This window comes from Anolis sagrei, chromosome 8 (assembly GCF_037176765.1).
Source record: "Anolis sagrei isolate rAnoSag1 chromosome 8, rAnoSag1.mat, whole genome shotgun sequence".
Classification (NCBI taxonomy): domain Eukaryota; kingdom Metazoa; phylum Chordata; class Lepidosauria; order Squamata; family Dactyloidae; genus Anolis; species Anolis sagrei.
In genome coordinates, this window is record NC_090028.1 from 36624899 (window position 1) to 36637888 (window position 12990).

Genomic DNA, 12990 nt, shown 5'->3' on the forward strand with positions numbered 1-12990 from the left:
GAAACAGATTGTTTTTATGAAATTGTTGGCTGTCTTGAGAGGTTCTAACAAGAATAATATTTCTGAGCATTTAGTGGCCTGCCTCATTCTCCTTGCTTGATTTCTCCAACTACAAACACTCTTCTCAATGAGATATACATGGATCATGTTCCGTCTACTACAACCTTCAACAGGGGTCACCTAAATATAGAACAACATGTGTCCTTGCTGATGGACAGTAGCTAGAAATAGGAAATTCAGCTTTGCTCAAGCAACAAATGTGCCTCAGCCCCAGCATCTAGATTATTAATGTATCCAACACCGAGGAACTCTAGTTTTCCTTCCAAGGCAAGTAACATTGGGCATATTGAGTATTTGTGACAAGTTTGGTCCAAATCCATCATTGTTCGAGTCCACAGTGCTCTCTGGATGTAGGTGAACTACTGCTCCAAAACTCAAAGCCACAAAACCCTTCCATATTTTCTGTGCCAAGTTTGGTTCAATTCCATTGTTGGTGGAGTTCAGAATGTTCTTTGATTGGAGGTTACCTATAAATCCCAGCAACTACAACTCCCAAATGACAAAAATCAACCCCGCCCCCCATATGTCAAATTTGGACATATCGGGTATTTGTGCCAAATCTGGTCCAGTGAATGAAAATCCATCCTGCATATCAGATATTTACATTATGATTCATAACAGTAGCAAATTTACAGTTATAAAGTAGCAACGAAAATCATGTTATGGTTGGGGGTCACCATAACATGAGGAACTGTATTAAGGGGTCGCAGCATTAGGAAGGTTGGGAAACACTGACTTAGAGGTTCCCCATACAAAAGTTCTCAAAGACAAAGACTATACAAAACCAAAATCCTCTGTGTAACAATTGCCCATATAAACTATTTACTATTCTACAAATGTGACTGAACTGTTCACCCCACTTCCTTCCTACATTTGTATATTGTAATGTCAGATAGTCCCTCGATGATCAGTTCAAAGGATCCAGTAGCTGCCCAGACCTCTTCTCCAGCACCAGATTTCAAATGAGTTGATTTTCTTCCTGTCAGCTTTCTTTATTCCACAACACACATAGAAATACATACATAGAAATACATAGAAATTCTAACTTCGTATTGTCGAAGGCTTTCATGGCCGGAATCACTGGGTTGTTGTAGGTTTTTTCGGGCTATATGGTCATGTTCTAGAGGCATTCTCTCCTGCTTCGCTTCCATCTATGGCAAGCATCCTCAGACGTAGTGAGGTCTCTACCTCACTACCTCTGAGGATGCTTGCTATAGATGCAGGCAAAGTGTCAGGACAGAATGCCTCTAGAACATGGCCATATAGCCTGAAAAAACCAACAACAACCCAATTCTAACTTCAATGGGATATTCTGACACTTCAGGATCTTGACAAGTTTGCCATAGTTTCCAAGTCCTAGTCATCTTCTGATTTCTTGATGGCAGTTAAGATATGGGAAAGGCTCTAACTATTGAATTACAAAAGAATAGAAGAGGGATAATGCCTTCATGCACTGATTGTGCAGAACTTAATGGCATTTGGGAAGTCGCTGTTTGCACTGACATCTGCTCTATATGGATGGACATTTGACCAAGATTCAGGCAAACGGTGAACAAGTCATGCAATCAATAATGTAACTATCATCCTTTCATTCAATGTTTACCTCAATCCCCAAAGGCCACTGCTTTCGTCAGCATGAAATACCCGACCTTGAAAATGAGGGTAACCTATAAACACGTAAGAACCGCCTTCCATGTCTTACCTCTAGCAAGGCAGCTGCAGGATCCCCTTGCAGGCTTTTTCCAAGCTTGTCCACCTCATCAAGCAGAAAGACTGGATTGTTAACCCCAACCGTCTTCAAGCCATTGATGATGCGCCCAGGCATGCTGCCTACATAGGTGCGCCTATGGAGGAAAAAGGGAAGAGGCTCAAATATGGAACAGAGCAAAGCTAAACGAGAAAATATGCAAAGGGGAGGCAAACTGTTGATGTGCATCTGACATCTGTCTGTTTGTCTCTTCTGTAGTCAAGTAAGACACTGCCTAAGCAAAAATGACTGTGCTGCACAGGAACACTGAGGCTTTGGACACAATTGAACAGAGACAAATAAAAATAGTTTGCACAGAATCTGGCCATTTTTGTAGAAGAGGATGTAATATTTAACGTATATTGTAATGATGTTCTTCTGCCAGAAGTCAAAACACATTGGACTAACGGGAAAAATAAGTAAAGGTAAAGGTTTCCCCTGACATTAAGTCAAGTTGTGTCCAACTCTGGGGGGTGGTGCTCATCTCTATTTCTAAGCCAAATAGCCGGCATTGTCCGTAGACACCTCCAAGATCATGTGGCCAGCATGACTGCATGGAGTGTCGCTACCTTCCCACAGAAGCAGTACCTATTGATCTACTCATATGTGCATGTTTTCGAACTGCTAACTGGCAAAAGTTGGGGCTAACAGTGGGAGCTCACCCCGCCCCCTGGATTTGGACTGCTCATCTTGCAGTCAGGAAGTTCAGCAGCTCAGTAGTTTAACCTACTATGCCACCAGGGGTTAAACCTGGTGGCATAGGGGGAAAAACTGGAAGAATAAAATAGTCTTTTTCAACACGTCGTCTCTTCTTTCACATCCCTTCTACTGGGTGTTACTAGTCTTCATTCCAACTATTTCTGGTACCTTCCAAACAATTTCTATACTTTCCGCTATAATGAAATGAATTTCACCAAATGTGATATTACAGCTTAGAACAAACTCCCAGGTGTTTTTGTGCAAATTTAGGTCCAAACGATGAAGTTCAGCGTTTTAAGACAATTACTGGATTTGGTTTATTATTCTGGAATTTTGGTGCAAAACAACATTTGAGAACTGTAGCTAGTTCCAGTTAACCACCTATTTTATTCAAGTTACTATATAAGCAAAATGGTCCACATCAACCTGCACAATGATGGGTAGCCTCTCTTGTATCATATAAACCAAAAATATGACTTGATGGAGCTCTCTGCCTTGAGCAGCTAAGTTAACTCCCTCCTCATTGTCCTTCTGTTAGCAAGCAAAATGTTTTTATTTCAGACAGGCTTTTGCTATTTAAGACGGATTGCTGTTGGTGGTGTTTTATCTGGACCGATGCTGCAATTTCTCTTGAGTCATATGCTTTAACCGTGTTTTTAATCTTCTTCTGTTTATTTGAATTAGATTATTCGCTAGCAAAGTTGTTCTTTTTTGGCAAAAATGTCAGATATCCATTTCTTAGACAAATCTATAAATAATACATGTTAGAACTTTTTATTTCCTTTAGCTAGGTCTTAAGCTGAGGAGTGAGACATAAACCGCAGGAGATAACAATGCCTAAAGGCAGGCGGGCAGACAAGCAAAACTTGCCCAGGAAGGCTCAGGAAGGTGCATGAACATCAAAACAACTGCAACTGGGGTGTAACCAAATCTAAAGATAGGCAGCCAGAGTGGCGAGCAGGACTTTAGAAGCATTTCCTGTTCTCCACCTTTGTTTTACTTTTGAGAACTACGGAAAATTAATTTACAAGGAAGCCATGAAGACATGGGGCACATCTACATCAACCACATGCCATGATGGGCCCTCCTATCAGCTTTGTGGTGGCCAGACCAGGCACACAGCTTATCCAGGATAATGTGGGGCAAGTTCACCTTAAAGTGACCTCGATCCATGTTAAACAAAGTTCAGGGACACTCCACATTCTGGCCCAGAATTCAGAGCAAACCACAACGTTGGGCACATGTAAACAGCTGGGCCAGTTCCAAGAAGGAACTGGCTGCGATGGTTTACACCCCCATCATGTGCTTCCTGAGCTTGGGCAACCTGGTGACAGGATATGGAATTTACCCTCTTCTCCATGTTATGGCATGGCCATTTGGAAAGGAAAAAAAATACTTTATTTGTAGCGCGCCCTATCTCCCTGAGGGGACTCAGGATGGTTTCCAATGAGTAAATGGCAAACATTCAATGCCAAAAATAAACAAATGACAAATCAAGTCAAAAACAATAAAACATACTCAATATTGTCAGAAATATTCAAAATCAGCTAGATATTTTTAATTACAAAAATGTGAGTCAAGCACTGAAAGGGTTAAACGGATGCAATGGCTCAGCAAAAGCTGTAGTTCTATATAAGCAGGTGTGCCTGTGGCTTAGTAGTCCTCAGTCTGTGAGAGGTCTCTGTGGAAGAAAGACCTCAGTGTGTTAGTAGGCCTCAGTGTTAGTTCGCCTCAGTGTTAGTTCGCTCTCAGTCTGTAAGAGGTCTCTGTGGGAGAAGGGCCTCAGTATGAAGGTGGTTCCTTCTCTCCTCCATCCCCCATTGCCCCCTCTGATGGTCAACTGGCAAGACACATGTCACGGCTAGAGACTGCCATAACGTGGGGTTGCCTCTGAAGACTGCTCGGAAGCTTCAAATGGTCCAACAGGCGGCAGCCAGGTTGATAACAGGAACAGCACTCAGGGAGCATACAACTCCTCTGTTGCGCCAGCTCCACTGGCTGCCAATCTGCTTCCGGGCACAATTCAAAGTGCTGACTTTAGCCTATAAAGCCCTAAATGGTTTTGGTCCAGGTTACCTATCCAAACGTATCTCTCCTTACGAACCATGTAGAATGCTAAAATCTTCTGGAGAGGCCCTGCTCTCGCTCCCGCCTTCCTCAAGATATGTCTAGTGGGGATGAGAGACAGGGCCTTCCCAACGGTGGCCCCTCGACTGTGGAACGCCCTGCCTAGAGATAAGATCGCCCCCTCCCCCCTGTCCTTCCAAAGAATGGTGAAAACCTGGCTTTCCAAACAGGCCTTCCCAAATATGGCATAGACATATAATATTATGGACAACTGACGACGTAACTGGACAATGATTTGAGATGGAGACGCTTCGATAATGTTTTTAAATGCTGTGTATGATTTTTATGTTTTTATAGTGCTGTTGGTATTTTAAAGTATTAATGATTGTTTTATTTTGTTGTAACTGCTCTGGTATCGAATTGTTGCCTATTGTTAACCGCTCCGAGTCGCCCTTGGGCTGAGAGGGGCGGAATATAAATATAATAAATAAATAAATAAATACATACATACATACATACATACATAACAAAGTTTATAGGAAGGAACAGTAAGAATGGCTTGGTGACACAGGGCAATTGGGATTTCTTCCTGCCTTTGCAGTGGGTGGAAGATAAGGGTGGCTGTGTAAACCATCCCAAGGGCAGTCTGGCACACCATGCTTGACAGCCCTGGGATAACATATCAGTGTAGATCTATGCACAGTTAACACCTCAGCCCAAGAATAGAGTACTACAGGCAGTTCCCAAGTTACACCCAACTTACAAATGGCTCATAGTTACAAACAGGAAGTGAGAGAAATCTATCCCTCGGAAGGAAAATTCACTCCTGGAAGAATTATCATCATGGGGGAAAGGGCTTTCCACTGAAGCTTTCTTGCTAATCCTTGTTTTCACAAGTCCATTTTTTCAAAAGCCAATTCTCATAGAGACAGAAAGTGAGGTGAAATCTTCTGAACAAGGGCACAGCAAAACAAACAAACCACAGGGGTGTTAACCCTTCCCTGACCTATCCAAAGATTGCTAGCTAGCTATCTAGCTAGCTATCTAACTATCTCTATGGCTGGAGATACGCTTAAATTGTACCTGTTCTGACTTCTATACAAATTGAACTTAAGAACTAATCTACAGAAGCCATCTTTTTCGTAACTTGGGGATTGCCTGTATTGGTGAATAGATAGGTGAATACCGAGTCCTAAGATTCTTGCCCAGTATCAGCAGGAGGGTTGAGATGGGAGAACATGTACAAACGCAATCAACAGTCCCACTAGACAACATTGTCCTGTGAAACACTCTTTTTCTTATTCCCAAGTGATGTTTGCGAACATCCCATGGCATCAGTTGGATTAATGGCTGGAAGACTTGCAAACCACTAATAGCAAATGTTTTGCAGTACTGCCCTTTTCACATGAAGATTATTTATTTTATTTATTTACACCATTTCTACCCCGCCCTTCTCACCCCCGAAAGGGGACTCAAGGCGGCTAACATAGGCAACAATTCAGTGCCAACAATATCAGTAACAACAATATAAAAGCCTAGTACATAGCAAATTAAAACAATAATATTAATTAAAATTACATAAACACATTGAACAAATCACATAATCACAAGTCACATAGCCGTTTCCAATTGTCATAACAAACCTATTGTCCGGGTGTCTAAAGTGCTGCTGTGCCCACTAGCCAAAGGCCTGGCTCCAAAACCACGTCTTTAGTTTTTTCCTAATCTCGCTGGGGAGCAAATTCCACAGGCGGCCGGGGGGGAAGGGGGTCACCACTGAGAAGGCCCTGTCGCTCGTTCCCACCAGACGCATTTGCGATGCTGGTGGGACCGAGACCAGGACCTCCCCAGTAGATCTTAAATTATGAGGTGGAACGTAAAGGGAGATCCGTTCGGATAAGTAAGCTGGGGCGGAGCCGTATATCTGGATAATTATCTGGACAATAAGGGAACATATTTATTTCTGCTGATCCAACTCTGGCATTGCTGTTTATAACTTCAAAATGTCTTTTGCTTGGAATCTTTATGTTGGAACTATTCCAGCTTTAAAAAAAATCAATTCACTGCATCCAGACTCTAAAATTTCCACTATTTCTACAGAATAAATAGGGGGATTTAATGAGCTTAAGCACAGCTTGAAGGAACAAACTGTGAGAACCTTTCTAAGCTGAGAAATAACACTATTTTCAGTTTCTGCTTAAACTGCAGAGGATGGGTGAGGATTCCTTTGGACTGAACAAGGTTAATGACCAGAATTAGTCTAAAGAGGCAGTGATGTAATGATTTTCTTCTGCCAGACATCCCTATTACTGAGCAAAAGCAACAAGATATACAAGCATGTTATTAACCCAATTAAGAAGCCTGGTACTGCACTAGTCATACTCAAACACTATGAGGATCACATCAACCTGGCTCAGATGTCATGGCCAAATCAGGATTTACCTACTGGAAATGGAGAGTAAAGTCACACTCAGATTCTCTTCTCTCGTGTACATTTAGGAGTAACTATCATTTGCCATGACATCTGCATGAGGCAAAAGTACAAACTATTCTTTAAATAGTTACTGAATGAAACTGCAATTTTTATTCATGTCACCAGAACAGATGGTATATTCATGTCTATTATGCCTAACTATACACAAATGGGAAGCATATGTACTTTTGTACAGTATAATACTCCTATGGTTTTAACCTGAGTATGATTGAAGGTTTCTATAACTAGTTATTCCACAGTTTGAGTCATACACTAGTCAACTGTTCCTGATAGTTTGCAAAACATGGATACCACCAACCTCCAGTTTGCCTCCAAACGAGAACCTGAAGCCAACGTCAAAGCATCATTACTGATCCTAGCTTAAAGGGAACATTTCTGTGTTATATTTATTTATCGTATCAGAAGCAAACCAAAGATACAGTTGTAATGTATTTAAAAAGCACAAAGTTTAAAAACTTGGCATTATATTAAATGTCCTTTGACTAGTAGCTGGTCACTTGGAGTGCCTCTTGTGTTGCTATAAGGAGGTCCTCCATTGTACATGTGGCAGGGCTCAGACTCCATTGTAGTAAGTGCTCTGTGGTTTGCTCTTCTCCACACTCACATGCCATGGACTCCATTTTGTGAACCCATTTCTTAAGGTTGGCTCTGCATCTCGTGGTGCCAGAACGCAGTCTGTTCAGCACCTTCCAAGTTGCACAGTCTTCTGTGTGCCCAGGGGAGAGTCTTTCATTCGGTATCAGCCATGGCTTGAGGTTCCAGGTTTTAGCTTGCCACTTTTGGACTCTTGCTTGCTGAGGTGTTCCTGCGAGTATCTCTGTAGATCTTAGAAAACTATTTCTTGATTTAAGGCATTGGTGTGCTGGCTGATATCCAAACAGGGGGATGAGCCAAAGATGCCACTGTCTTGGTCCTTTCATTACTGGCTGTTACTTCCTGGTGGCTGTCAGGTGGTGCAATATTGGCTAAACAGTATGATCTCTCAGGGGATGATAGGCATAGACATCCTGTGATACTGCAGCAAACTGTGTTATGGCAAACTATTACCATAGAGTCCAGGAAGTAAGTTGCAAGGTTTGTTTTGTTTTTCATGGAATTTGGTGCAAAACAAAGTTGTAAGACTGTAGCTAGTTCTAATGCAAAAAGAGAAAAAACACCTCAAATAGTGAACGTTAAGGTGGGCAAGGATGGGAGAGACTATGCAAGTTGGCACTCCCTCTGACCAAAGATGTTTGGATTTTATGAGACATCTATTTTTATTTTCAAAAACAAAGTATGCAGAGGGTTTCAATGTAGTTTGATTCACATGAGTCACAGTATATTTACACATTCAAAGTTCAGGTAATTTGCAAAATGTAATTTTTTGTTTCCAAAATGCAAGACAGTTGTATAAACACTCTGCCAGATATAATCAAGATTAATGTACATTTTCCATCTTTACTTTTCATGCAAGAGAAGCAGGAACATACTATAAAATATGTAAATAAATAAGAAACTCGTGGTTATTTTTCATATATACAACTAGAATGCTATCATTCTAGTTGATCTAGCAAATATGGACAGTGGGAGCTGTAATCTAATATGCACCAGCTAAAAGAGCAAAAAATCTTACAGGCCTCTTGTACATAAACAATAACATTATTATGGCATAAACTTTCACTAGAAACATAACATTTTATCCTTGGTGGATATATGCACATGTGGATATGGATGGAAAAACAAAAAGGTTGTGTCAAATCCCATTGAAATGCAAGAGGTAAAGCCTTAGTTGCCACCAGATTCCACTGTTTACACTTTCTGTGTACAGGTAAACAGAAGGCTCAGTGTGTTGCAACAAGAACTATGCAAACACAGCTATTCCTAGGAAATTCATCTCTAACTGAAACTCAATAGAAAAACAAGCTAGCAAATCACGGGTCCTGGCCAAAAGGAGATACAGAAAGGCAGGCATGGGCAAACTTTGGCCCTCCCAAGTGTTTTGGACTTCAACTCCCAATAGGCTGTTAGGAATTTTGGGAGTTGAAGTCAAAAATACATGGAGGAGAAAAGTTTGCCATGCCTGCTGTAGGGCATAAAGAGGGAACGTAGCCTTCTTCATCACAATGGAGGGCCACGTGGTGGTTGTGGCACCCTATTCTTGCCTTAGGAAAGGATTGTGTTGTTCTCCATCTCTCCCACAGTTACGTTAATATATAAAGTGTGGCTAAAGGGATCTCAGAACTTGGAAACAGTGCTCTTTTTCACTAGACATCATCAAGACCCCCATCTAATGGGGACATTGGCCAAGCTAGCTTTAGGAGTCAACCTGCAGTAAAAACAAATAAACCAAGTTCTGGGAATTGACTGAGAAAAGCAACCCTGAACTTTGAGCCAAACAGCAGTCATTTACAAACGAGTCCCAGACCACACAATCTCACAAGGGGATTTGCTTCTAAATCTGCGCCAAAATGGAAAAACAGTGGCTTTGAAGTACTTAACTCCAAACCCAAAAGCAAAACACAAAGGAAAAGGTACCAGAGTGGATTTTGATCAAGAAGATCTATGTTCAAAGCAGGGCTATGGAACTGCGAGTAAGAAGCAATTTGGGGGTGGAGTTCGAGACAGAGTCTAAATCAGGAGAAATGTTTTGACTCCAACTCCAGCTCCAGAATAATACATATATAAAATGCCTAGCTTGCTGCATATTCACTTTCATACGAATTTAGGAAAATTGTATTGTTACTAAATTTTAATTAAATATATAGATATAATGTTCTTATAAATTAAAGCAGCCTGAGGATTCCCGTGGTGGTGATAAAATGCTGCTGGTCCCAGGAATGCTTATATGTGTATGTAAAATTTACATAAAGTATATAAGAAAATATATGCAATATATATGGATAGAAATATGGTGCTGATTTGCCACATCAGATGGTCTGAGAAGAACCGACATAGATCATGATGATGGAGAGAACGTAAGGAAATATTATGAGAACAAGAAGATATTTCTAAAAATCCAACATTTAGAATGCTTTGAAGCAGATAAAAAGGTCTCTCTATTTAAGGTAAAGGTAAAGGCTTTCCCCTGACATTAAGTCCAATCGTGACTCTGGAGGTTGGTGCTCATCTCCATTTATAAGCCAAAGAGCTGGCATTGTCCGTCGACACCTCCAAGGTCATGTGGCCGGCATGACTGCATGGAGTGCCATTACCTTCCCACTGGAACGGTACCTATTGATCTACTCATATTTGCGTGTTTTTGAACTGCTAGGCTGGCAGAAGTTGGGGCTAATAGCGGGAGCTCAACCCACTGCTCGGATTCAAACCATCGACCTTTTGGTCAGCAAGTTCAGCAGCTCAGCGGTTTAGCCCACTGCACCTCCAGGGGCTCCCTCTCTATTTAAGGTAAAGGTTAAGGTTATCCCCTAACATTAAGTCCAGTTGTGTCCGACTCTGGGGTGTGGTGCTCATCTCTATTTCTAAGCCGAAGAGCCAGAGTTGTCTGTAGACATCTCCAAGATCATGTGGCCAGCATGACTGCATGGAGCACCATTACCTTCCCGTCGGAGCAGTACCTATTGATCTACTCACATTTGCATGTTTTCGATCTGCTAATTTAAACATACATACATATACAAGATATCCTGCCTAGTATTCATAGGAAGATGCTGAAAAAAGGGACACAACAGGGAAGTCTGATTACTGTCAAAATAGAGATGCCCCCCCCCCTCTATATATATCTGTTTTAACCCTATGCTACTTTCACTTTGACCTTCCCAAATAAGGAGATGACTGAAAGCAAAGTGGCTTTCTTCCAAGAATCAGAATCTCTCCCCAAGGCATTTCTTTTTAAAGAAAGCAAATCTATGCAAAGAATGAAGCCAAAATTCTGCAGCTCTCTCCCAGTTCTATTTTTCCAAAGAGGCCTCGTCTCTCTAATGAAAGGGGACAAACTTTTTCACACTTCGTGAGCAGCAGCTGCCTAGCAAAAGCTAAGGACAGCTGGGAAGTGGCTGCTTGGAGTTTTGTGTTATGAGGCGAACTTTGCAGCATGGAAAGCACAAGGGCCCTCCGAGTTGTAGTGGAAGGCAGATGCACGCACACATCCAACTCCAAACACGTGAGGCTGCCCTTACATGGGAAAATTCTGGCATTTCTCGCGTCTTGGGTATGAATTGCTCTGGTGAGTGCATTCCCAAAAGCATGCCCTTTACCACCGAGTTGGAAAGAATTCCTGAATCCTCACAGACCCAGTCCTTCAAAAGCTTCCTCTCGGCATGGCATAAGATAACACTCAGTTGAAAATGTTCACTCCATAAAATCTGAGCAGACTTGAACCACACAGCAAGAACAAAGAGCAAAGAACAACAGGCAAAGAGGCAAAGGCAGTCAGAAGTTTGAAAAGAACCCATCTGCTACTTGTAGATAGCAAAGGTCGTCTGCAAGTGACAACAGTTGGGAGTCCTGGCAATCCTATGTTCCCTCCTTCTCTATCCTATTACAATGAATGGCCTTAAAGAGCCAGGGGCTCTTTAAAAGCTGGGAAGAGAATGTCCACACTTGTGGGCAGCAGCTGTCTTATGCCATTGAACAAGCAGCTCCTTTGAGCTCCCTTTCCTGGCTCACAAAAGGTGGCAAAGCCATTCTTCTCTGGGATGTTTCTACTCAATATGCCCAAATGTGAACACTGGTGGAGTTTGGGGAAAATAAAGAGTTGACATTTGGGAGTTGTAGTTGCTGGGATTTACAGTTCACCAACAATCAAAGTGCATTCTGAATCTCACCAGTGGTAGAATTGGGCCAAACTTCCCACACAGAACTGCCATGCCTTGAAGGGGCTGCTGAGAGAGCTCTTGCTATGCTGTGGAGAAAGCTTTCCAATTTCCGGAGAACCTGCCCAATCCAGTCCCAAATCATGCTCTTTCATACATATTTAATGCATTCATGATACTTTAAAAGGATGGAATGAAAACACTTAAATTATTTGGGAAAGTTTATTTAATGCAAAGTTTCTCAACCTGGGGGTTGGGACCCCTGAGGGGGTAGCGAGGGGGTTTCAGAGGGGTCACACAAAACCATATTTCTGATGGTCTTAAGAACCCCTTTGGCAGAGAAGGCTGAAGATCTCTCCACCTGTCCTTCTCTTCCTTTTTAGAAACAGACGGCAAGTCCTCCCACCAAAAGCTCTCTTCCTGCTATGATTGGCCAACCTCTCAGCCAAGGTGAGGGCTGTGTGCGAGACTCCAAGTGGGAGGGGAGAGCAGGTGTGCTCGGCGAATGGCAGCATGGTGCGCATGTGCAGGCAAGGGAAAGCATGCAAGGTTGGAGGGAGCCTTGTGCCAGTGAGTCCCTTCAAGGCATGGCAGTTCTGTGTGGGAAGTTTGGCCCAATTCTACCACTGGTGGGATTCAGAATGCACTTTGATTGTTGGTGAACTATAAATCCCAGCAACTACAACTTCCAAATGTCAAGTCTATTTTCCCCAAACTCCACCAGTGTTCACATTTGGGAATATTGAGTATTCGTGCCAAGATTGGTCCAGATCCATACTTATTTGAGTCCACAGTGGTCTCTGGATGTCGGTGAACTATAACTCTAAAATTCAAGTTCAATACCCACCAAACCCTTCCAGTATTTTCTGTGGGCCATGGGAGTTCTGTGTACCAAGTTTGGTTCAATTCCATCCTTGGAGTTCAGAATGCTCTTTGATTATAGGTGTACTATAAATCCCAGCAACTAGGTATATCTCCCAAATGACAACATTAACCCCTCCGACCCCATCAGTATTCAAATTTGGGCATATTAGGTATTTGTTCCAAATTTGGTCCAGTAAATGAAAACACATCTTGCGTATCAGATATTTACACTACGATTCATATGAGTAGCAAAATTACAATTATGAAGTAGCAACAAAAATAGTTTTATAGCATGAGGAACTGTATTA

General features: G+C 42.0%; 1 protein-coding gene across 1 annotated transcript in view; it reads right to left on the reverse strand.

The window, feature by feature from the left end:
• LONP2 (lon peptidase 2, peroxisomal) overlaps positions 1–12990 on the reverse strand; it is a 68698-nt gene that overhangs the window by 38304 nt on the left and 17404 nt on the right. Inside the window, exon 8 of the mRNA XM_060787799.2 lies at positions 1763–1904. Coding sequence (XP_060643782.2) covers positions 1763–1904 — 142 coding nt within the window. The remainder of the gene's footprint in view (positions 1–1762; positions 1905–12990) is intronic.